The sequence below is a fragment of the Nelumbo nucifera genome, chromosome 2 (assembly GCF_055504915.1).
Source record: "Nelumbo nucifera cultivar China Antique chromosome 2, China Antique-T2T, whole genome shotgun sequence".
Taxonomy (NCBI): Eukaryota; Viridiplantae; Streptophyta; class Magnoliopsida; order Proteales; family Nelumbonaceae; genus Nelumbo; species Nelumbo nucifera.
This window is the reverse complement of record NC_142650.1, coordinates 70359527-70384179: the sequence shown is the minus strand read 5'-3', so window position 1 is coordinate 70384179 and position 24653 is coordinate 70359527. Positions and strand designations below refer to the sequence as shown.

The 24653-nt window shown below is 35.4% G+C and overlaps 1 protein-coding gene across 2 annotated transcripts in view; it reads left to right on the top strand.

The window, feature by feature from the left end:
- The first annotated feature begins 4068 nt into the window (after positions 1-4068).
- LOC104601522 (PH, RCC1 and FYVE domains-containing protein 1-like) overlaps positions 4069-24653 on the top strand; it is a 76035-nt gene continuing 55450 nt past the window's right edge. The window contains exons 1-3 of one of the 2 annotated variants that reach the window (XM_088897079.1): positions 4069-4402; positions 4501-4583; positions 22563-24637. In XM_088897079.1, coding sequence (XP_088753205.1) covers positions 22730-24637 — 1908 coding nt within the window. In that variant the 5' untranslated portion in view covers positions 4069-4402; positions 4501-4583; positions 22563-22729. The remainder of the gene's footprint in view (positions 4403-4500; positions 4584-22562; positions 24638-24653) is intronic. The other variant, XM_088897080.1, reaches the window with a different exon arrangement.

The window sequence follows — 24653 nt, the reverse complement described above, 5'->3', positions numbered from 1 at the left end:
TCTATGAATTTTATGTATTTTTTATTTTTTGTGTTTCTATCTATTTTTTAAATTTTATTGTTTAACTATGTTAGCATTGGTTAATCCATTTACTCAAATGATTGGACCATTATGGTGCAAGTCATGTAGGTTGGGATGAATTTAATCTTAATCCGGACCCAACCCTATGTATTGGATCTGAGGCTTTAGACCAAAGTCAAGCTTGAGTTGTCCAACTTGGGCCCAACTTGCTTTCAAATTTTATACACTTGGGTTAGTCTTATACCTAGTTTTGTCGATTAGCACCCTTAACCAAATTTAACATAAAATATATGTATATGATTGCATGTATGTACATATTTGCAAATATGTGCTATAGATGTATTTATGAATGTATGCATATAATCAGGCTTGACTTTAGCTACTTAAGGGCTAGGCTTGGGTTCAACCTAAAAAATAAAAAACGCCCAAACTTTTGAGCCTTGGCTTAGTCCCAAGTCGAGGACCAAAAATCAAAGATAGCCTGTCTAAAATTATGAGTTAGATTAATTCAAACTTGAGTTAGACCACCTAATTTGCCTCCATATGGACCATTGACATCGATTAGATGCAAAAATAGTTTTCTTTTTATGTTTATTTAATTTTTAATTCTATTTCTATTGTTAATAATAGTAAATCTTATTTGTCACACTTATTTTTGTTTAATATGATGAATACATAATATTAGAGATGCACCCAATTGAGTTTTTACAAAATACTATGTTTTTAATATTTTTTTTTTGTATTTATATCTCTTTATTTTCAATTTTTAGTATTTATTTATTATATCACGAACTGATCCATTTGACTTAAAGGGTTGAACTATTGACCCACCACTTGAATAAGAAAAAAGGTTTTGTTTTTGGGTCAATTTTAAATATTGTATTTCATTTTCATCGAATAAAAATACTTTTATTTAGTATGCTTATTGTTGTGTGATATAATAAATAGATAATATTGGAGATATATCTAAATATAAGATTTAAAGAAAAGTCCACAAAGATTATCATGTGCTTTAAATATATGATTTAATGAAAGGGTGCCTTAAATACAGGGCTTAATGATAAAGGATATAACGATTTGAAGAAAAGTAGTAGATAATAAAGGGATACAAGGTGTAAAAAATATGGGTATTTTACGAAACACCTTACGGAATGTGGTGTTGTTCAAAACACACGATTCTAACCACACTATATTGGGCTTAAAAGATTCAAATACACCACATCTTATAGAGACTACATTACCAAACATTCCCTTAATTTCTAATTTATGTTCAAATTTTTCAACCAAAATGTTTTTGTTATTTCCTCTAGTTCTTGGTGGGACAATTGCAAAAAGGAGGCTTATTTGAGTATGTAGAGTTGCATTTGATAAGCTTCGGGATTTGAGCATTTAAAGGCCAAAAGCATTTACATAGCCATAATAAAAACTAATAAACATAGTAAAAGAATTAATACAAGTTTTTCTAACAATACATAACGAAAAATATTGTTTGGGTTGGGATCAATTTGATTTTGTTTAATTGAAAATGTCACTAGTTCCTTCAACTCATATTTTGCTTAATAAAGACCATGCCTCAAACGAGGCCTTCGCTAGATTATATAAGCCAATTTGGTTGGGTTTTTCCGTGTGGGCTTCTTGGCTTTTGAAAGCCTGATGGCTCGAATTGTGGTCTATTTGGCAAGACATAGATTTTTTGCTTAAAAGACATGCGAAGCTCAAATTTTGCGCTTTTTGGGAACCTTCAAATGAAGATTCCCATCTTTTTCACCCCTAATTCTTCCTCGAGCATGTGTCACAATGCACATGCTTGGGGAATTTTGACATTCTTCGATAAATATCTACAAACCGAGAAAACCAAACTACAAAATGCAGTTAACCGAACCGGTCGGTTCAGGATTTTTGAAAAACCGAAGGACCAGTTCGGTTTTCGATTAACCTACAAAAAACTGACAGTGACCCAAACTCACCGGTATATATATTTTTAATATATGTCACATAATTTCTATGTATTATATATAAATATATGTTCATTATATATATAAATATATACTTATATTATATTTATGATGATCTATTTATAAGTATATTATATATTTTTCAAATATTTATAATAGATTATATATCATTTATTATTTATTATATAATATTATACATATATTTGTATAATATATGTTATAAATATAAAAAACTAAAAAAATGAAGAACCAAACCGTTTCAAGACCGAAACTGGCGGACCAGTTAACTGGTGATACCAGTCCAGTTTTGGTTTGGAAAATTGGAAAAACCAGTACCACCGATTCAGTTTACAAAAAAGTGTCATGGTTCGGTCAACCGAACCGTTGACAGTCCTACTAACACCTTTGAAATCAAACATGCGGTAAGTCCTCCCATATTCTTCTCCTCCATGGGCCTAATGTTTCTTGCCTTTTTCAAAGAATTCATCAAAGGTAAGTGGCTACATAAACCGAACAATGGAGATTTCTTAGCGTGACAGGTACAACCCCCATACAACCGTTGTTCATCATTTGTTTTGGTTTTTTTTTTTCTTCAATTGGTAATTAAAATGTTTATTTTTTGTTTCTATGGCCGAATAATTTTGCAATATGAAATGGGGGTTTTGTTTGTATATGATTCACAATGAGGGTTTTATTTTCAAGTGATTTACAATGGAAATCCAAATATTGTTATAAATAAGAAGTCAGAGTTCTTAAAAAGAGGCACAAAGAAAAGACTGGAAACCTATGTTGCTGATACAATTTTCTGCCAAATGGCAAAATAGTGAAACAAATAAGGGCTTAATATCTTTTTGTTTCTATCTGAAAATTTGATTGCTATAATAGCTTCCATGCATTGTTCTCTTATTTTGAATAAAACATTAAAACATATTTTCCAAACAAATGTTTGAATAATCTTTTCTTGAGAAATGTTCCATGTGAGTAGTAGATTCATAATACAATCGAAACATAGAACCAATATCTATGGGGCCCACTTTTGAAAACATATGTTATGTGAAGTCCACAATGTAGGGTATGCATAGGTGGACTTGCATGTGGGGCTCATTTGTGATAATTGCATGTTGGGCCTACCAGTATGATATGCACATATGGACGTGTATGTGGGTTCCACATTTGGCCTATACACAAAACATTTCATGTATATGTAGCACATTTTTTCATCACATTAGCAAACGGTCTTCTAGCTTTTATTGTGTTTTGAAAGATCTATGGAAAATATTTCAACCAAACAATCTTTAGTCTTTCATGATTTATTTGAAAAAAGCTTAAATCTAACTACAGTTTATATTGAAGAAAAACACTTAGACTATTAATACCTTCATGTGGTTAAGTTAGTTTGTATATTGATTCAATTTAGTTTAGTTATTGGAGATAAAAAAAAAACTTTGATATTAATATAAATTATGTTTCTATTAAATGTAAATTAATTAACTAACTATCTTAAATTAATAAATTTTTTACTTAACTATTTCTATTAGTTAAAATATTTTTTTAGGACAATGATATAATGTTTACATTTCTTTTTGATCCCTTCAATCATCACATTAAATATTTTCCAAAATTTTCACAAGAAGACCCCCTATGTTAGAATCCTCTAATGCAATTGCACCTTTAACTTTAAGCAATTGGTATGAAGGGCAAATTTGAAAAATGAATGAATTTCATAAAAGAGATGGAAAGGGTTTTGAGTAACAATTCTTATGTGAAAAAAACTTGAAAAATAAACATTTTGGTCAAAATAACTATATGGATATTTTGAATATTTTCATACCTCTTTTTAGAGGATTCTACCAGAAAGGATCTCCTTGCAACTGTGTATGAAAGTTCAGGTTTCAACAATTTACCCTAATTAATAAAATATTATTTTATTTCAGAAAGGCTTGCAGATATTAAAGAATTCCTATTTATTAAACTTTACATAATGCATGGCAAAGGCTCATTTTGCTTCAATTTGGCTCATGTAACATAAAAATACTTATAGGAAGATTTCCATATTCCATGTGTTCGACTTGTAGAGAAAGGAAAGAGTAGGATGTGGGACGACCGCAAAACAAGGGACGCAATGCGACCCCGGTGGGAAAGGAAAACAATGAGACATTTTGCGAGAAAAGGAGTCGGAGACTTGTCAGAGCGGAGCTCATTTCTCTTACCCACTCTAGCGTCAAGCCGATCAACGTTCGGATCTCCGATCGTTTTTCACGCCATCTCAGGCAACGCTAAGACTAGATCTACGTTCTAATCTCTATGTGCTTTCTTCTTTGTAGCCTGCCGGCAAGTCATGGGTTCTCCTGGTCTGGTAGACATGGATTCTGGCATTTTTTCGTCCCATTTTTGCAGCTGTCTCTTTAAACGAATCCAAAACTGAGGTAGGTAACATTTTGTCTTATGATTGTAGTTTTTTTCTCTTTGTTTTTGTTGTTCTTTTTTGTTTTATAGTGTAAAATAGCATTATTATTTCTCCCAGTTGACGATTCGAACAGCTTGATCCAATTCCAATCTGTCAATGGATTCTATCCCAGATTCTCTAATCTTGGATAAAAATCCCAGGTACTTTGCTCACTTCATTATTGTTTTATGTTTAATCTTTCCTTTTGTTTTATGTTCTTCTCATAAAATTAATGGTTTGTCGAGCTTCCACCTATGCTTTTTTTTTTTTTTTTAATTATGATTTGTGAATGAAATTTCCCCATTGATTTTCTCTGTTCCTCGGCCAAAAAGAGTATCAGAACATTCAATCAATTTAGCAATGCTTATGATTTATTTTAAATTTCTTTTTGATGCCATAATTCCTGAAGTTAAAAAATAAAGAAGAAACCATTAATATCTTTGATCTAAATCATTTCCATTGTTCATCGGAATTTAAAATCAGTATTTGGGAGTCTTGACATGTTTAAATCCTGAGTAGAAGAGATAGTGACTATAAAAGTCACTCTTCCAAACTCGGTATGAATTGGAATGGGTTATTTTACGTACCTATACTTACTACTTTGTAGGTTTGGACCCTACTAATGATCTGCATTAAAAAATAAACCATCGTTTTCAAAACCGGACTAGATTGGACGGTTGGACCGGAAAAACTGGAAACCGTGACCGGTTCAGTTTTACCTCAGAAGCGCTATTTCCCCCAAAACAGTTGATTTAGTCAGTAAACTGCTGATTTGGGCAGTCGAACCGTTCAACGTTTTGGCCGTTTTTTTTTTTTATTTTTTATTTTTTTGGGAGAATGACAGTTCAGCTTAGGGTCAAAATTTTTAGGCCCAAAGTACAATTGGGGTAGGTGCCAGCTCGGAATTGATGCCAATTCACAGGCGGGCATTGGTGCATAGAGTGGGAGTATTTGACATTTTGACTGCTTATAAATCTGCAGTGGAATTCAGAAATCTACATTGAGTCTATTCATACTTATCTGAATTTTTTATTTTTGTTAGAACAGACTATCTATTCAGTTCGAACAGTTAGACCGTTCGACCCGGGAACCGGACCCCTAATCGGTTCGTTGTCTAAATTGATTTTAAAAACCTTGAAATAAACATGATACAAATCAAAATTTGGTCTACATATGGATGCTACCAATGCATTTTTCTGTCGGACATGAGACATAACTGAACCCAAGACCTAATAATGATAATGATTTATTAGAAGATTAATATTTTTGATGGTGGAAATGATGACCCTCTAAACTGATCATTTTGTTTTACATTTTCACACTCAGCTACATGTGACATAATATGTAGTCTAAATGACAACATAGTTTTCATTTTTCTTTTTTGTCAAAAAGCCAATTCATTGAGAATGGAACGAGGCAAAGCTAGGTGACAAGGGTCACCTAGGGAATGGGTTTTCTCAAGTAAAATTATATATCCTAGGTAGTTCCTTATGTTCCATTGCAATTAGCAATTATATTTTCTTAATAATTATTCATAGTTTCATAAAAAAGTATAAACTTCATTTTGAAGTATGAAAAATTAACATATCCATGAGAAGAAAAGGAGAGAAAAGAAAATTCAGAAAAATATAGGGGTTAAACCCCTATTTTTGTTATAGGTAAAGAAATGGGTTGAGTAGACAAAATTTTAAGTTCTTCCTTTGACATATTGGTTTAGGTTTTGAAGACTTTGAGAGTTCAAGACAGCATTTAGCAACGTGTGTGTGGATTAAATCCTAACAAATATGAAAATAATAAAAAAGCTAGTATATAAATAGAAAAAATGAATCTTTTAGTTTAATAATATCTATTTTATAATTATAATCTCAAAAAAATTAAGAATATAAAATTATTTCATTACACTATACAGAAAACTGCTTTGCAATTAGGTGAGGCGACCCTCTAAGGGTGTCTTGTTGCCCAGGTGTTACCTTGACAATTATGGCTACCACAAACTTAAGGGTCCATTTGGTTTCTGGGAATAGGTGTCTAGAATTGGAATGACTTATTTCAATTACAATTATTCACTTAGCAGGAATGGGATTCCAATTCCCGTTCTGCCAAGAATGGGATTCTCCTATATGGGGAAATGGACATTCTAGACCCCCTTAGGGAATGAGATTCCCATTCCAAAGTTTGTCAAGAAGTAAAGAACTCATGACAAAAAACCCAAACCTTAATATTAATGAAATAATAAAATATTATTAAATTAATAATGAGATAATAATAATGAAATCATAATATATTAATAATAAAATAATAATAACAAAGTAATAATAAAAAGTAAAGATGTTATTTATTAAATAATAATAATAATAATAATTAAGTACAAATAAAGTATTAATATAATATAATTAAAGTAATAATAAAATACTGAAATAGTAATTATTAAATAATAATAAATTAATTTTAAAATAATAGACAAAAATAATAGAATATTAATAAACTAATAAGAAAATAATAATAAAATATATTAAATTAATAAATTAATAATAAAATATAGTAATAAAATATTATTAAAGTCATACTAAAATAATAATATACTAATAAAGTATTCATAAATTAATGATAAATAATAAGATATTAATTATTAAATACTAATAAAGTAATAATAACAAAGTACTAATAAAAAAATTATATATTCATAAAATATTAATAATGTAACAATAAAATAATAAATAGACTAATAAAAAAAAATCAAAATTTTCAGTTGATTCCAATTCTGACTCCAAATGAATCAAACAACAACAATCAGAATTTGATTTTGATTCCAATTTCGATTTTGATCCTGTCTGCAGACCAAATGGACCTTAACTAAACTAAGGCTAGCCTATATTTTGGCTAGGGTAGAATTTGTCTTGCAATGTAAATGTAATATGTTACAATGTTACAATGGACCCTTATTAGTGGTCCATCATGTTGATATTGTTTTTTATTGAAGTAGTGTTTTATGTATTACTTGCTTAAAGAGGGTACACGTTATTATGACTTTGATTTCTACCTAGATATAAGTAATAGATTATTATGTTTTGGATATACGTTCTTCTTGGCTTCATTCACTTTGTAAGTTGTTTTAGGGTGAATCTCTTAAACTACCCCTAAATTTTAGGAAATTGGCGTACTCACTCCACCGGTTTAGGAATTGCCTTAAAGTACCCCAAGTTTTCTGACAATTGACTAAATCCTCCCCTGTTGTCAGCATTCGTTAACATATTGACCAAAAAGACTATTTTACCCATCACTCTTCTTTAAAATTACAAAATAAAACATGCAAATAAACCTACACATTTGAATAACACCTTGTTGGTCTTATCCACTTCAAAAACTTTCTACATTGGCAAAGCTTTCCAACCGATAGAGATGTCCAATGAAACCTTCTGCATCCCAAACTAGATGTGGGATCATCTCCCTTCTTTGTTGCTGCAAAGACCTCTTAGCTCTTATTAGCTCTTATTTGCTCCATTTCCCACCCACAAACTAGATTTTGAGGATTCCATCTTAGCTCTTATTAGCTCCATGTCCATTTGCTTCAATATCACAGGAAACGATGGAAAAATTCTCTTATGTGTTCTTGGCTTTCAATCAGGTAAAGGTTGAAGGCCGTGTTCTTGTTAGCATGGTGGATGTTGAGTTTTATTTTGAAAATTTGAAGAATGATGGGGGGCAAAATCAACCACAAAAGTGTAATATTGGGTTCTAAAAAAATTTATACATCACATGTTGTCACATGTGAACGGATTGTGATGGAACACTAAGAAAAGCTAACAACATGGGAGGATTTAATAAATTGTTAGAAAACTTAGAGGTACTTTAAAGAAATCTCTAAACAATAGGGGTAGAGTTGGTTAATTTCCTAAAATTTAAGGGTAACTTGAGAGTTTTGCCCTTTTTATAAACTTTAGAAAATATTATAGGCTTCTATATCCTCTTAAGGCTTTAAACCTTCTTTTTCCATATAAAGTACAAAGTTGTAATGAATTGGTGAGGGGTCAAGCCGTCAAGCCATATAAAGTACTGGATTCTCTTTGGGGGAAGGATGTTCAAGCCATCAAGAGAGGGCAGTGAGGGCTCTGTTTTTTGTATGAACAACAAGGTGCAAAGTGAATGAGTTTAAGGATAATGCTTCGTGCAGTGTGACTCTTCAAAAGTTGGTAGATAGAGAGGTCACGATTGGAAAAAGTTTGGATCTCTATTTTTGGGGTGGTGAAGAGTTCGCTAGGAGGGCCTTTGAGGAATTTGAAAGGAAAAAGAGGGAAGAGAAGTTAAAGAGAAAAGCTCTGTCGAAAGGAGAAACTTGGGACAAGAAAGTTTCAAATTAGGAGGATGAGATCGTGGATGAAGATTGAGCATCTCTACCAGGTGTTTCAAGGTTTTTAGTTTGAGTCCAGTTTAGTATGAGTTCTTGGCATGTAAGTTGCATGTTTGTTCTTTAGGTGTTGTTTAAGGGGTCTTGTAGTTTGTTTGTTGGGTCATTTAGTTGTTCTCTCCTTTTAAATATAAAAGATATCTTATCATCTTCTTGCTGTAATTCTTTTTCCTTTTAATAAAATTTTCCTTTTATTCTTCAAAAAAATATAGTCATATAAATCTTGCATCTAGAATAAAATTAAAAATTAGAGATAGAGTGAATAAAGATAACAGAGTTATACCCTTATCTAAATCTTGCACCAAAGACAAAATAAACAAATTAGAGATAGAGTAAGGATAACTGAATTATAATCTTTTCCTAGTTTCTTTGCATTATGTCAGGAGAGGTTGCGACTTGTACCTCTCTAAGGGATCTTGTATGAGATTGTAATCCTGAATCAGTTTTTGTGTTAATAAAACTCCATTATTGTTCATAAAAAAATTACTCTTTTCCTTAGAAACATGCAATCAGAAGAGAAGTAGGCATCAAACTGTTACGGACAAATACTGAAGTGTAGTGAATATTTAAATTAATACTTTTTTCCATTGCTTAGAGAATTGGACTGGACTAGTCAGTTGAACCGTGACTCGGGCACTTGGCTAGTTCAATTATACCCCCAAAACCAAAAGTGACAAAAAACCACCCAAAACCGTTGACCTAGATGGTCCAACTGAAAAACCAGTAAATTTCTTGGTTTTCGAAAATCAACCAGTTTTTTTATATTTTTTTTAAACATAGATGCAAACTTCTAGAGGCCTAAATTTTGTGTTCAAGTGTTTGATTAGGGTGATTTTTTTGGGTAACTTTTTGAGACCTACATGTTCCTAAGTGACCTAGCCCATTATTTTTCCCAAAAAGTGCCTTTCTTGGCCTAAAATATTATGTTTAATATAAAATTGAAACTAAAATAAAAAATATGAATTTAATTATATATATATTGATAAATGAATAATGGTTTTATTAATAAGAAAGGAAATGTACATTCACCCTAAGAGGAAGCATGAGATGTTGCCTCCCCTTGGAAGTGAAAGCATAAACAAACTCTTAACAGAATACAATCACAAAGTGGCATAAAATAACGCAACCCTTGAGAGCCCTTGTTTTGCCAAAGAAACTGCTATGGCATTTATTGATCTACTACTGATAGGTGACTGACATATTCCTTGTGATCCAACTAACTTTCTTAAGAAGATCACTATAGCCCCATAGAACAGTCTCTCGAGGGGAAAGAGAACAGAATTACTAGAGCAGATATTGAAATAGGATCATTTTTAAAGAGGGAGATAAAGTACATGGAGGGGAAACGATCTTTTAGTGGTTAAGAGCCCACCCAAATATCTTCCCAAAAAAGAACAGAATTACTAGAGCAGACGCCATACCTTACATACTTGAGGAAATTAAGGAGGGTGCTTGAAATAGCCTTCTAAGGGGTTGTGGGTAAAGCTCGTTGAGATACCCCTGCATCCCAAACGGTCTCAAAACAGTCATGAATGCTAGGCACAACCTCATGCCATAACCTCTCTCTTTCTAAGGGCCACCTCCAAAGCCACTTGCCTAGAAGAGTTTCGTTCTTCCTAACTATCTATCCTAGCCCTAGCCCCCCTTCTTTTTTAATTCGGTGCATTCCCAGTTGACCAAATGATCATTTTTTTCCTTCCCTTTGCTCCCATAGGAAGTCCCTCATCAATTTTTGCAATCCTCTTGACTTCCCTATTAGGTATCCTAAAGACTAACAGGAAATAAATTAACAGATTAACAAGTGTAGCTTTTATTAAGGTTACTCTGCCCCCTAAAGAAATGTAGTTCCCCCTCCAAGCCACCAATGTTTTTTCAAACTTTTCCATCACAGGGTTCCAAAACTAAATTTCCTTTGGGTTGGCACCTAGAGGAAGTCCTAAATAGGTCAAAGGCCACTTGGAATAGGTGCAATCTAAGCAGGAAGCAATAGTCTCCAATACCCCTTCATCCAAGTTTAATCCAACCACACAACTTTTTTCAAAATTGATTTTCAAATTAGAGGCATTCTCAAAGAGTATAATCAGATTGTTAAAGTTTCTCACTCCCACCAAATAACAACCCTCACAAAAGATGATAGTGTCGTTTGCAAACTAAAGGTGGGTTACCAGAATTTTATCTCTGTCTATTCTCTAACCTCTTAATAGCCTAACCCTATCTGCATTTGATAAAAGTCTACTAAGAGCATCAACAACCAGGCTGGGAAAAAATCATCAACTACCCCTTTGATTAAAATAGAAAAAGATAGGAGCAAAGGCATCCCTTCATCCATTTACACCATTTGTCCCCAAATCCGCACTTCTTGAGCACCTCTAAGAAGAAACTCTAGTCCACTAGATCATAGGTCTTTTCAAGATTCAATTTACAAACGAATCCTTGATTACCCAATCTTCACATCTCCTCCATACATTCATTTGCTATTAAAATTTGATCAATTGTTTGTCTCCCCTGAACAAAAAGCACCTTGTGCTTGATTGATGATTGAGGGGAGCACCTTTTTGATCGTCAATGACAAGACCTTGGCCATAATCTTGTAAATGCTAGTCACCAAACTGATAGGTCTAAAGTCTTTTGGATGAATGACCTCTTTCTTCTGTGGAATCAGGGTTAGAAAAGTAGCATTAACTCTTCGACTTATTATTGAGCTTTCCTCAAACTCTCCAAAGACCTCAAGCAAGTCTTCTTTAATAATATTCCAACAATTTTGAAAGAAAGCCATAGTAAATCCGTCCAGCCTTGGTTCTTTAAATCTATCCGTAGAAAAGATAGTATGTTTAATTTCATCCTCCTCAAAGTGCCTTTCAACCCATCCTTTATTTTCCTCAGAAAGTCTTGGTCAAATAACACCTTCCAACTCCACCCTATTACCTAGAGGCCTCTTTATAATAGATTTGAAGTGGGCAACAAAACAATTGTCTATCTCCTCTTGAGACTCATAAGTCACTCCATCCACTTCAAGATTAGTCACCAAAATTTTCATCCTCCCATTGTCCATCTCATGGAAGAATATGGAAGATGGAAACACTAATTATATATTTCAAATATAGTTAATGTTATTATATATGATATAATTGTGCATATACATATATGTTTTATGATTATTACATTCCATATTTAAGAAGAAAGGTGATTAACAACTATTAAGGGATTAAACTCATGAGTCACACTATGAAACTTTGGAGAGAATAATTGAACAAAGATTACAATTTGAAACAAGTTTTTCAGAAAACCAATTTGGCTTTATGCCAGGGAGATCAACCATGGAAGCTATATTTCTTATGAGATGATTAATAGAAAAGTTCAGAGAGAAGAAAAAAGATCTTCATATGGTGTTCATTAATATAAAAAAAGCTTATGATTCCTAAAGAGATAATATGATGGGTCTTGGAAAAGAAAGGGGTTCAAAATAGGTATACAGACCTAATTAAGGATATGTATGAGGAGGCAACAACCAATGTTAGAACACCAGTGCTAGAGATTTCAAATTTTACAATTACATTGGGTTTTCACCAAGGTTCACCAATTAGTCATTTTCTATTTGCACTGATCATAGATGAATTGACTAAACATATTCAACAAGAAATTCAATGGTGCACGTTGTTTGCATCTAACATTGTTTCAATTGATGAAACTAATGAAAGATTATATGCAAAATTAAGCGTATAGGCAAATACTCTAGAAACAAGAAGTTTTAAAATAAGTAAGACTAAAATAGAGTATATGAAATGTAAATTTAGTAATAATAGGAGTGTAAATCAGGATACACTTAGGATTGAAGACACAGTGATAACTCAACGTAACCATTTCTAGTACCTGGTTCAATAATTCATAATAAGGGCAAGATTAAGGAGGATGTCACCCAAAGAATTATAATAGGTAGGGAAAGATGGAGGGGTGGATGCATTTGGACTTTTGTGTGGTAGGAGAATACCACTTATATTAAAAGGAAAATTCTATAAACTAGTTGCAAAGCCAGCTATATTGTATGGAGCAAAGTGTGGGATAAGGAATAGCGGAAAAGCTAGGAAGGGGAGGATCAAGAATGAAGCCATCCATAAAAACCTAGGAGTAACTCCAATAAGTGATAAAATGAGAGAGAATAGACTAAGATGGTTTGGTCATGTGCATAGAAGACCACAAACAATTATAGTTAGAAGAAGTGATATGTTACAAGTGGAAGGGGCTGGGAAAACTAGGGGTAGACCAAAAAGGACATGGGTAGAAGTAATAAGAAATAAACATTTTACAAGAAAACAAGGATGTGTTGGTCCCCCCTTCCACATCATATGATCAAATTAAGCTTTGGGAAAGGAGGAAAAGGGAGTTGAAGCAATGGAGAAGAGTGCTGGTGTGAAGGGTAGTTTTGTGAATGAAGCAAAATAGAGAAGAATAATCAAATCCGAGGCAAAAAAAATTCTGTTAGAGAGCTGTAAGGTGTAGGGGAAAATTGCTCTGAAGATCAGAGAAATGAAGATTGCCATGGTGTTTCTGGTGGGTGAGAAAGTGCTAGTTTGGTTTGTGGAGTTTCTGGACAAAGCAATGAAGAAACAATGGAAGGAGGATTGCAAAGATTTTATAGAAGATGGAGGCAGGCGGTATGTGGAAGAAAGGAGAAGAAATGCCAAAGGGAGATTCTTGGTGTTGGTTGAGTTTTTCGGGTTACGGAATAAAGCAACTAGTGTGCTTCCCGGAAGGTAGGAAAGGTGAGGGATGGTAGGAGGCCTCAAACACTTTAAAAGATTTTCTAACATTGGCATCTAGTCCACAAGCTCTAGAATTGTTGAACTCAGAAGAGAAGCATATGCAGATATCAAAGGAGGTGGTAGGGGCCTTGGCAGTAGGTGGAGCTTCATGTGAAAGGAGGATGGTGGTCAATGCTTCGAAGGAGGAATGGGAAAAGCAGCTAGTTGTAGAAACAAGTAGATCACGAAGGGACTGGAAAATGGTAGCAGAGGAGCTGGTGAAAAACCTGAGAGTGGAAAGTACAACTATCTTAACTCCATTTGAGAGTTGTAAAGCACTGTTGTAGGCGTCAGTGTTGAGCTAGAGACTGATGTAGTTTGCTATCAGATGGAGTGTGGTGTAGTTACAATGTCAAGATGGTCTCCTTCGGCTAATGCAAAGGATTTGTCAGTAGAAGATTTAGTTATAGTTAGGCTGTTGGGCCTGGCTTTTCATCTTTGGAAGGTTGAAGTTTTTGAAGCAATTGCGGTTTTGTGTAAGGCACGTTTAGATGGATTCATTGTTAAGGATTTGCGTTCTGCAACTATAAGCCTCAGATGTATTTTCCCTAAAGAAATTCCAAAGAAGATTAATGTAGCCGATGATAGTGTGTTCTTCTCAATTTAGCTAATGACAGCCATTGAAGCAAACCTCTGGGTTGAAGCCTGAAGGAGAGAAGAAGAAAGGGTTGAAAGAGATTGGCTACATGGCAAACTGAGAGGGGGTAGCTCTGATTCCTCAGAATCTTTCACGCATAAGGAAATCTTTGAGAAGGAAACCTTGAAAGTTAAACAAATACATATGTATAGTGCAAATACATACAAATAGAACAAAATACAAGGTTTTGCACTCTACATATTTGTATTTATACTCCTTCCAAAGTGAGCCTAAGGCTGCGTTTGGTTGCAACGCAAATGCAAATATGTATCCTATATATTTATCCATTATTCGGTTCATGAATGCAAACACGGTTCACATTTTAAACTGTTTTTGCATTCTTCTTGTTTGTTTGAAATCGGTGCAAAAGTGTGGGTCCATCATTAAATGCTCCAACTATCTTATGCTCCAATGCATTAGCTTTGGTCAAAAAGTTAATTATTAAAAGAACACAAAATTGTATCCAAAAAATAGGTATAGTATGCTTTTCTTCTCAAAATACAAAAATGTCAGAAAATATATTTTTGCTCTAATAATCATTACTTTTTTAGGTTTCAAACAAATGCTAGTAAACATCGAACCAGGTACATTCGCAAACAAATGGAGTCTAAAGAACATGACGTTCAATAGAAAAATTGAAAATAGGGTTGTTCATAAGAAGGCCCAACCCGACCAAACCGACCAATTCGGACCGACCCAACCCGAGTTGGCCGGGTTTTCATCAGCATGGGTCGGTTTCGGTTTTCTTGTGCGAAAACCGAAACCGACCCAAACCGAACCAACTTAGTTCCTAGTTCAAACATGAAGTTCCAAAGCCCATTAGACCACCTAGTTTTTGAATGGTTGCAAAAAACTTTGGATTAGTGAATAGTGATTAATGAACAACTTTTGTGATTAACTTTTCATTTAAATTTTATCATAGGAGATGGCTGAAATGGTGTTCAATTTATGACTGTTTTTAAAATTAACAAGATTTTATTACAGGGATGAACTTAGAACTGAAACCGACCCAACCTGACTCAAACCGAACAGGTCGGTTTTGCTTAACACTGGATCGGTTTCGGTTTCTATGTCAGGTAACCCGACCAGGTCGAATCGATTGGAAAAACCACAGTAAACCAACCCAACCCGAACCATTGAACAGCCCTAACTGAAAAGAAAAATGATGAAGTCTTGACCTTTTGTTGACATGCAAGGACAGGCGGAATATGAAGCTTCAAAATTTGAATTGATAGGACATGTGGGCACCAGTGAGGAAGGGGCATAATTAAATGGCCAGGTGGAGTTTCTTGACGAGAGGATGAACTGGGCTGGGCCGATGGGTCCGATTGGGCCAGTTGAAAAAAGGAAAAGGGCCTAAGAAGTTAGAGAAGGGGTGTGGGCCTTTGTTTTTTATCAAAGCCAATAATTGTAGTAGACAAGAGTGGGGTGGGACGACAAAATGGGCTGCCTGTTTTAGAAGAGAGGACAGAATCAGATGACTTGTTTAAAAGTCACGTGGTGGGGGTTCTAAAAGGGGCGACGATAGATGGAAAATTAGATCCATCATCGTCCCCACCGAGAGCTCCTACCCGTTTCAAGAACCAGGGGCGGAACAAAAGCCCGAACAGCTTGCAGTGGAAGCCGTCCAGGGCCAACTACTCGTCTCCAGAGCGCCGGAACCCCACAAGCAAAGGAACGACGCCAGAAAGAGTGGAAGATCAGTCAGAAAATGAAGCACTATCGAGTGAGCAGGAAAGTGATTCTGACGATACAGAAACTTCAAGTATCAGCAGTGATTCTTTGGGGAAATGTCCTTTGCAACAAGACGAAGAGAGATTTAATACCGAACAACTGTTTTTAGAGGAAGAAGATGCTGCAGCATTGAACCCCACGTCTGTTCCTTCAAAATCTGTAGCTGAATCGGAAAATCGAAGGGGAGAAGAGAGCTCCATCGGTAGGTAACAAACCTCGAGACCAGCCAGTCCAAGTCTGAACTCAGAGGATAGTCTTGGGCAAGATAGCCAGGGAGGAGACAGGAAGTTAACAGTGGTGAATGAAGATTATAAGCTAAATTTGAGAGGGTTGGGGAGCGCTAGGAAGAGAAGGGTTATCAAGGCCTTGCTTGAAAAGGAAAAATAGATATAATAATGTTACAGGAGACAAAAGTAGCAGAAATGGACAGGAGATGGGTCAGAAGTGTGGCAGTGCCGTCTTAGGGAGCTTTTGGTGTCTTAATTACAAATTGGAGAAATGAAGGTCTGGAATCTTTAGAAGAGTTGATTGGCCAATTCTTAGTGTCTATAAAATTCAAGAATGTGGGGATGGTTTTACTGGGTGCTATCGAATATATATGGTCCAGTTAGGTATAGAGAGAGAAAGGGCCCAACTATGGGAGGAGTTTTGTGATATTAGGGGTCTATGGGAAGGCCCTTGGTGTTTTGGAGGTGATTTTAATGTGATAAGATTTACATTTGAGACAAATAACTCCAATCAGGTCATTTTCACAAGTATGAAAATGTTCAATGAGTTTATTGAGGATTGTGAACTAAAAGAAATTCCAATTCAATAGACCCAATTCACCTGGTCCAATTTCCAGGCCTCCCCCATTTGTTCAAAGTTGGATAGATTTATGTTCAATGGTGATTGGGAGGACTACTGGGGAGGGTTGATGGTGAGTGAATTGCCTAGAGTTACCTTAGACCATTGTCCAATTAAAATAGGCATTGAAGATTTCTTGACCGATCCTACCCCATTTAGATTTGAGAACATGTGGCTCACCCATCTGGATTTTATTAGCAGAGTGGAAGAATGGTGGAATGAGGAGGTGAGGGGTTTTTGATTGGAAAAGGGTAAGGTTTCATAGAAAGATACAACATTTAAAGGGGAAGTTAAAGGAGTTGAATGGAGATGTTTTTGGAAGAGTTGAGGAAAGAAAGCTGAGTGTGACCTCTTGAATTAAACAACTGGATCAAAAGGAAAGTCAAAGGTTGATGACTGAAAATGAGAGAAGGTTAAGATGGACTTTAAAAAAGGAGCTAGAGGAGATATGCTGGAGGCAGAAATCAAGACGTAAGTGGATTAAGGAGGGTGATGGCAATACTAAATTTTTTCATACAATAGCCAATGGGAGAAAAAGGAAAAACTTTGTGGATAAATTGGAAATAGATGGTAAAATATCGAGGAACCAAGAGGAAATTGAAAAATGTTTTGTGGATCATTTTAAAAGTGTTTACAAGAAGGTGAGTGATGGTGGAGGGGTTAGACTAGCCAAGGATGGATCCAAAAGGACTTTGAGATGGAAGAAATTAAGAAGGCGGTCTTTTTCAATGGATAGATCTAAATCTCCAAGGTTGGATGGCTTGATAATGGCTTTTTACCAAGATTGTTAGGAGATAATTAAATTTGATTTGCTAGCAGGTTTTGAGGAATTTGTTGAGGAACATTTCCTTAGTCCATTGATAAATTCCATTTTCTTGGCCTTGATACCTAAGAAGGATGATGCCATTAGTCCAAGAGATTTTAGACCCATTAGCTTGGTGACTAGCATGTATAAAATTCTGGCTAAAGTTTTGTCAATAAGATTGTCCTCCCTAATTTGGTTACATAATCTCAAGGGGCTTTTGTTCAAGGCAGACAAATCACTAATCAAATATTGATAGCCAATGAATGTGTGGAGGATTACAAGAGAAGGAAGAGGAAAGGTTTTGTGTGTAAATTAGATTTGGAGAAGGCCCATGACATGGTGGATTCAGTGTTTTAAAAGAACAAGGCAAAAAAAAGGCGCAAGGCGAGGCGTGCGCCTTTTTAAGAAAGGCACAAAACTACAAAAAAAAAAGCTAAAAATAAAAAGTAAAGTCAGAAAATTCAAAAAAAATGCCAAAAAGTTTTAAAAATGCAAAAAAATAAAAAAAATATTAAACATGATGTTAATAAAAAATATAAACATCAATTTTAAAATTAATGTTTTAAAAAACCAATTATCTAAAATTAAAATACATAAATATAACATGTAAAGCGTATTCAAATGAAAATTTAAAAATAAAAGCAAACATATAAAGCATTTTCAAGCATGTAAAACCCACAATCTCTTTTTTTTTTTTCCTTAATTGCATTGCTTCAAGTAGATAATGTGATGTAAAACATATTACATTCTTGATTCTATGAGTTGCCTTTGTACCATGCCCCTCGAGGCAAGCCCGAACAAGTCTATATTAGGGTTTGAAATTCTTATTTTTCACATGAAAAATAATGATTTTATAACTTTAATTGCCTTTTAAGAAGATATTTTATTGGAATGAACAAGGGGATCCCTTGTCCCCTTTTCTTTTGACCCTAGTAGTGGATGTTTTTAGTAGACTTGTCCTAAGAGCAGATATGATGGATCTCTTTAAAGAGTGTAGAATAGGTAGGCTTAATGCAGTGATGACAAATTTATAATTTGATTGATGATACAAATATCTTTTGTGAAGGGGGGGGGGGACTCTTTAAAGGCAAGGCAGCTGAAAGAGGTGATTAAGTTGTTTGAGCTTATTTAAAAATTAAAAATTTTAATTTCGGGAAGAGTTGTGTGGCAGGGATAAACTTGTCCTAGGAGGAATTAGAAGAAGTAGCAGAGTCTTTAGGTTGCCCTATAGTTGCTTGGCCTTTGAAATACCTTGGGATGCCACTATGAGACAATCCAAAAGAAAGTAGGTTCCGGAACCTAGTTGTGGAAAGGTGCTCTAAGAGATTAACTACTTGGAAGAAAAAATATATTTCGATGGGAGGTAGAATTACTTTGATAAAATCCACTTTAGCAAATTTTTCAGTCTACTTTCTTTCAGTCTTCAGAATGCCATGGAGTGTTGAAGGTAGAAAAATTGATGAGAGATTTTTTGTGGGAGCCAGGGGAAGGTAGGAAGGATCACTTGATCAAGTGGGACGTAGTTTGCAAAACTAAAGATTAAGGGGGTTTAGGCATAGGAAATTTATACAAGAAGAATTCCTCATTACTAGGCAAGTGGCTTTGGAGGTAGACTCTGGAGAGGGGGAGATTGTGGCAAGAGGTGATTGGTAGTATCCATGGTTCAGCAAGCAATGGTTGGGATGCTGGGGTATCTACTTGGGCTACTTTGGCATCTCCTTGGAAGTCTATTTGTGGAGTGCTTCCTCAGTTCCTAAGCCAAGTCAGGTATGACACTTGCTTTGGAGATAAGGTTCTTTTCTAGGAGGACCTTTGGCTTGGTGATTCTACCCTTAAAGATCTGTTCCCTTTGTTGTATTCTCTTTCTTTGTTTAAAAAAGAACCTGTTTCTCATTTTGTTTCCTCTCTAAGTCGACTGGGTTAAGCTGGAATTTGGGTTTAAGAAGAAATTTAAGGGACTTTGAATTTGAAAGGGCAACCTCCTTGTTACAAATTCTTGATTCTGTTTTCCTGGATTGTTCTAACTCTGATTGTCGGATCTGGATTCTGCACCCCAAAGGTCTCTTCTCTTGTGCCTCCTTCATTGCATTCTTGTGTTCAGATCCAAACTCTTCTCTTTGCCCTGCTAATGAAATTTGGGCTAAACCTATTCCTCCCAAGGTTGGGACTTTGTGCTGGGAAGTTTTCCATGGAAAAATAATCACGTTGGATGTCTTGTAAAAAAGACCGTTTCTGTTTTTGCTCCCTAACTAGTGTACTTCGTGTAAAGAAAGTGGAGAAAACTGTTACCATCTTCTGATTTCCTGCTCCTTTGTGCTGGTCTCTGGGAAAAGATTTTTGAACTTCTTGGTCACAGCTGGAGTACTCTGTGTTTGCTCCTTTGTGGAGTTCCAAGCTGTCTTACAAGGAAGGCAGATTGTTAGAGAATTAAATTATGGCAGACCGGTAGTGGAAGGTGGCTCTAAACTGGTAATAGGTTGGTTGAAGGCACCTGAAATGGTAATTTGGAAATACAAAGAATGTATGAAAAGATTTAAGTGGCTGGTCAGAGATGCAACATTTTCAGTCCAGTGGGAAAGGCGATCAGCCAATGGGATAGCTGTTTTTTTTTTTTTGCAAAATGGGGGGATGGATAAATCTTATTCTGGGCTCATTTGTAATCTTGTCTCAATTTGGGGCTGCATCTCGCACCTCTTCTGGTAGTACTCTGTAATCATGTGATATTTTTATGTTTTAATAAAATTTCTATCATTTATAAAAAAAGAAGTAATAAGAAATTATTTAAGCAATAATAATTTAATAGTGGATATGCCTTTAAATAAAATAGATTGGTGAAACATGATTCATGTAATCGACCCCATATACTTGGGATATTGCATGGATGATGTGATTATTACATATAATATAATATAAATGTATGTATATACCCATACGTGTGTGTAGTTGTGTCATCAATATTGTATCTCCTATTTCTACTTGCCTCATGCATGCTAAGTAATTTTCTCTAAACTGTAGCATGCTTAAATCATGATTTCATATTAAAGCCTGGTTCACTGAAATGCATTTTCTAATGCCAATTTTTTTATTAATAACCAGCAATTTTATTAAGGGTTTGACTATGATGCTGGAAAGACATGATATCGAAAAAACTAATAACCAATCAACTGGCATCCTAAAAGTGGCTGCAAATCAAGTGGGTTTTCATCAAAATTTGTGGGGTGTTTTGATTGGGTAAAGTATTTTCGGTACCATGTCTTTCCAGCACCATAAATTTTTCCTTTTACTAATTATAATAAAAGGTACATAATTGATCAAAAAATAATAAAATGTACATATATGCATTCATTAATTGGAGAGATAGGTCTTAACTCTCATCATTTTACTTATAATTGTGCCCAAAACATTTGATTTCTTCCTACCCCTTTCTTGGCTAGAGCATCAGCCATGATATTCATTTCCCTTTTTGCCCATTGAAGTCTCACATCCATTCCTCTAGTCAGCCATTTAAACTTCTTAATTCATTCCAATAAGTCTATAGAGCAGCCTCACCATCTTCCAACCATCCAACCACCAACCTTTAATCTCTTTCAATTACTGACTTGGTAATATTTATATTCTTTGCTCTTTGTACCCCTTCTATCATTGCCAAACTCTCCGCCCTTAGTGAGTCCCCTACGCTCTCAGGACCTGAAAACAGTGCTTCTATATGGCCTTCCTCATTTTTAAAAATACCTCTATTCCAGATGGGCCCAGATTCCCTATATTGCTCCCATCAAAGTTAAGCTTTAAGGATCCCTCTTCAGGTGTTATTCAGTCTCTACTAATTGATGCCTTTCTTGTTAGAGGTCCTTGTGAGTTCCCTCTACTTCCTAATTACATTATCTATTGTGAAAGATGAAGATCCAAAATTTTCATCCAATATTCTATCCTAATAGTGATGCATTAACATTTGCCAAAGTTAATTTTGTTGACAATGTATGTTTCTCCTTTCCTAGAATTAGACCTACTTTAAGATGTAGTGCCTATAAAAGGGGTGGTTTTTAATAATTTCCTTCTATGCTAGATGGACCAAACTTTTTTGGCTTCATAGAGGGACCAAAATTTGCTTTATACAATTGTTGAGGCTGCAATCTGTGGTTGCAGTGACATTCACAATGTTGCAAGAATACATGGAACCATCTATGAACCATTATCTAAAACGGAGGAATTTATGAGACAGATGACAGATTATATAGAAAGAGAGAAGTAACTGTTAATCATTTGAGAATGGGGAAGGAAGCCTTTGCAAGATTATTTATGAGATAGGAAGGCTACATGATACAATGAGGTGCACGGTAGCAGAACACATGGAAAATTTTTGTACATACTTCTTGGTTCTTGCTTTATCGTTTTCTCTTTCAGTTGGGTGGTTCCTCATCAACTTGATAAATTGTATTGATCTTTGATTTTTGTATTGAATTTCTTTTTTCATTTATTATAAAAAACCATCCCATATAGAGGTTTCTAATTTGTTGATTTATGATAAAGCTAATACATGGAAAATCTGGCATTTTAGATCAGTTTTACAAATTCTGCAAATTCAAGCTCTTGGACATGGTTTTAATCTTGTGATGGGTAATTTAATTAAGCCATCTAAAAGATGACATATAAATGTGAAATGTCGTATACAGTTTGAAGCAATGGGGGTCTACTGATTGCAGAGATATTTTTGTCTTTTGCCTTTTCCTTTATGGTTTTGATGACTAACATACATTCGCTTTATAATTCTAAGTCTTAATTAAACAAAACAAGTTACCAATAATATTTCAGTAGTTAATGGCTGTCTAATAAATCATTTTATTCCCTCTTCTTGTTTAAGCATGGATATTTACTGGGAATGATAATTTATCTTTATTGTGATTCTACCAATTTCAGCTTCGTGATGGTGGGGACCTTATTCAAAATGGTCGTCCTTCTGGTGCAACATTGGAGATAACCTCAAGTATCTCCACAGTCTTAATACAAAGGCAGTGATTGACTTCTATTCACGTTAATCTTCCTTGAATTTGAGAAGCTCAGATGTTGGGTCAGACCGTGCAAATATGCAAATGAGAACTAGTACAGATGGTTTCAGACTTAGTGTTTCAAGTTCTGCACCTATCTGTTCAAATCAAGGTTCAGGCCCAGATGACATTGAATCGTTGGGTGATGTTTATGTGTGGGGAGAAGTTTGGTCTGATGGGACTTCAACTGATGGATCTGTGACTCCTTTTCCTTCAAAAATTGATGTGCTGCTTCCCAGGCCTTTAGAATCTAATGTTGTTTTAGATGTTAATCAGATTGCTTGTGGTGTTAGACATGCAGCTCTTGTTACAAGGCAGGGTGAGGTTTTCACTTGGGGAGAGGAGTCTGGTGGTCGGCTTGGCCATGGAGCTGATGCAGATTATAGTTGTCCTCAACTTGTTGAATTCCTGGCAGTCAATAATGTGGATTCTGTTGCGTGCGGTGAGTATCATACATGTGCTATAACTACATCCGGTGATCTTTTTACATGGGGAGATGGCACCCATAATGCTGGACTTCTTGGTCATGGCACCGATGTTAGCCATTGGATACCAAAAAGAGTTTCTGGTCCCTTAGAAGGCCTTCAAGTATTATCTGTTGCATGTGGAACATGGCATTCAGCATTGGCAACTTCTAGTGGGAAGTTGTTTACATTTGGTGATGGAACATTTGGTGTTTTGGGCCATGGAAATCGAGAAAGTGTTTCATTCCCAAGGGAAGTTCAAAGTTTGAGTGGATTAAAGACTATTAAGGTTGCATGTGGTGTATGGCATACAGCTGCAATTGTAGAAATTATAGGACAAATTGGTACAAACATTTCCTCTCGAAAATTGTTCACTTGGGGTGATGGTGGTAAATACCGTTTGGGTCATGGGGATACAGAAGCAAAGCTTGATCCCACCTGTGTGCCAGCACTTATAGACTACAACTTCCACCAGCTGGGCTGTGGGCATAATATTACTGTTGGCCTCACAACATCAGGGCATGTTTTTACAATGGGAAGTACTGCATATGGTCAGCTGGGAAATCCACAGTCTGATGGTAGGATACCTCGCTTAGTACAAGATAGGTTGGTAGGGGAATTTGTTGAAGAGATTTCATGTGGTTCATTTCATGTTGCTGTCTTGACATCAAGAAGTGAAGTTTTCACCTGGGGTAAAGGTGCAAATGGAAGATTGGGACATGGGGATACTGAAGACCGCAGAGCTCCAACTCTAGTTGAAGCACTAAAAGATAGACATGTAAGAAGTATATCATGTGGTTCAAGCTTCACAGCAAGCATATGCATTCATAAGTGGATATCTGGTGCAGACCAATCAGTCTGCTCTGGTTGCCGGCAAGCATTTGGTTTTACTCGAAAAAGACACAACTGTTATAACTGTGGATTGGTTCATTGCCATGCTTGCAGTTCAAAGAAAGCACTGAGAGCTGCATTGGCTCCAACTCCTGGTAAGCCACATCGTGTGTGTGATTCTTGCTATGCAAAGCTAAAGGCATCGGAGGCTGGTGCTGCCACTACTATTAATAGAAGAAATGTTGCACCTAGACGTTCGATAGACAGCAGGGAAAGGTTAGAAAGGGGAGAGGTTAAGTCCTCGAGGATGCTGCTTTCTCCTGGGACAGATCCAATGAAGTACCTTGATGCAAGGTTGGCCAAGCAAGGGATGAGATCTGATTCTCCACTCCATATCCGACCTTCCCAAGTTACAACACTCTCACAACTCAAAGATATTGCTTTTCCAAGTTCATTGACTGCACTTCAATATGCTTTAAAACCAGTTGCTACGCCAGGACCTCAGCCTGGACAGACATTGAGACCTGCTTCACCATATTCATGGAAGCCAAGCCCTACATGCATAGGAACTGTATTCGCAAATAGTACTGTTGAATGCCTTATGAAAAGGAATGAACTTTTAAATCAAGATAACATGAAGTTGCAAAGCCAAGTATGTTTTCTTTTTG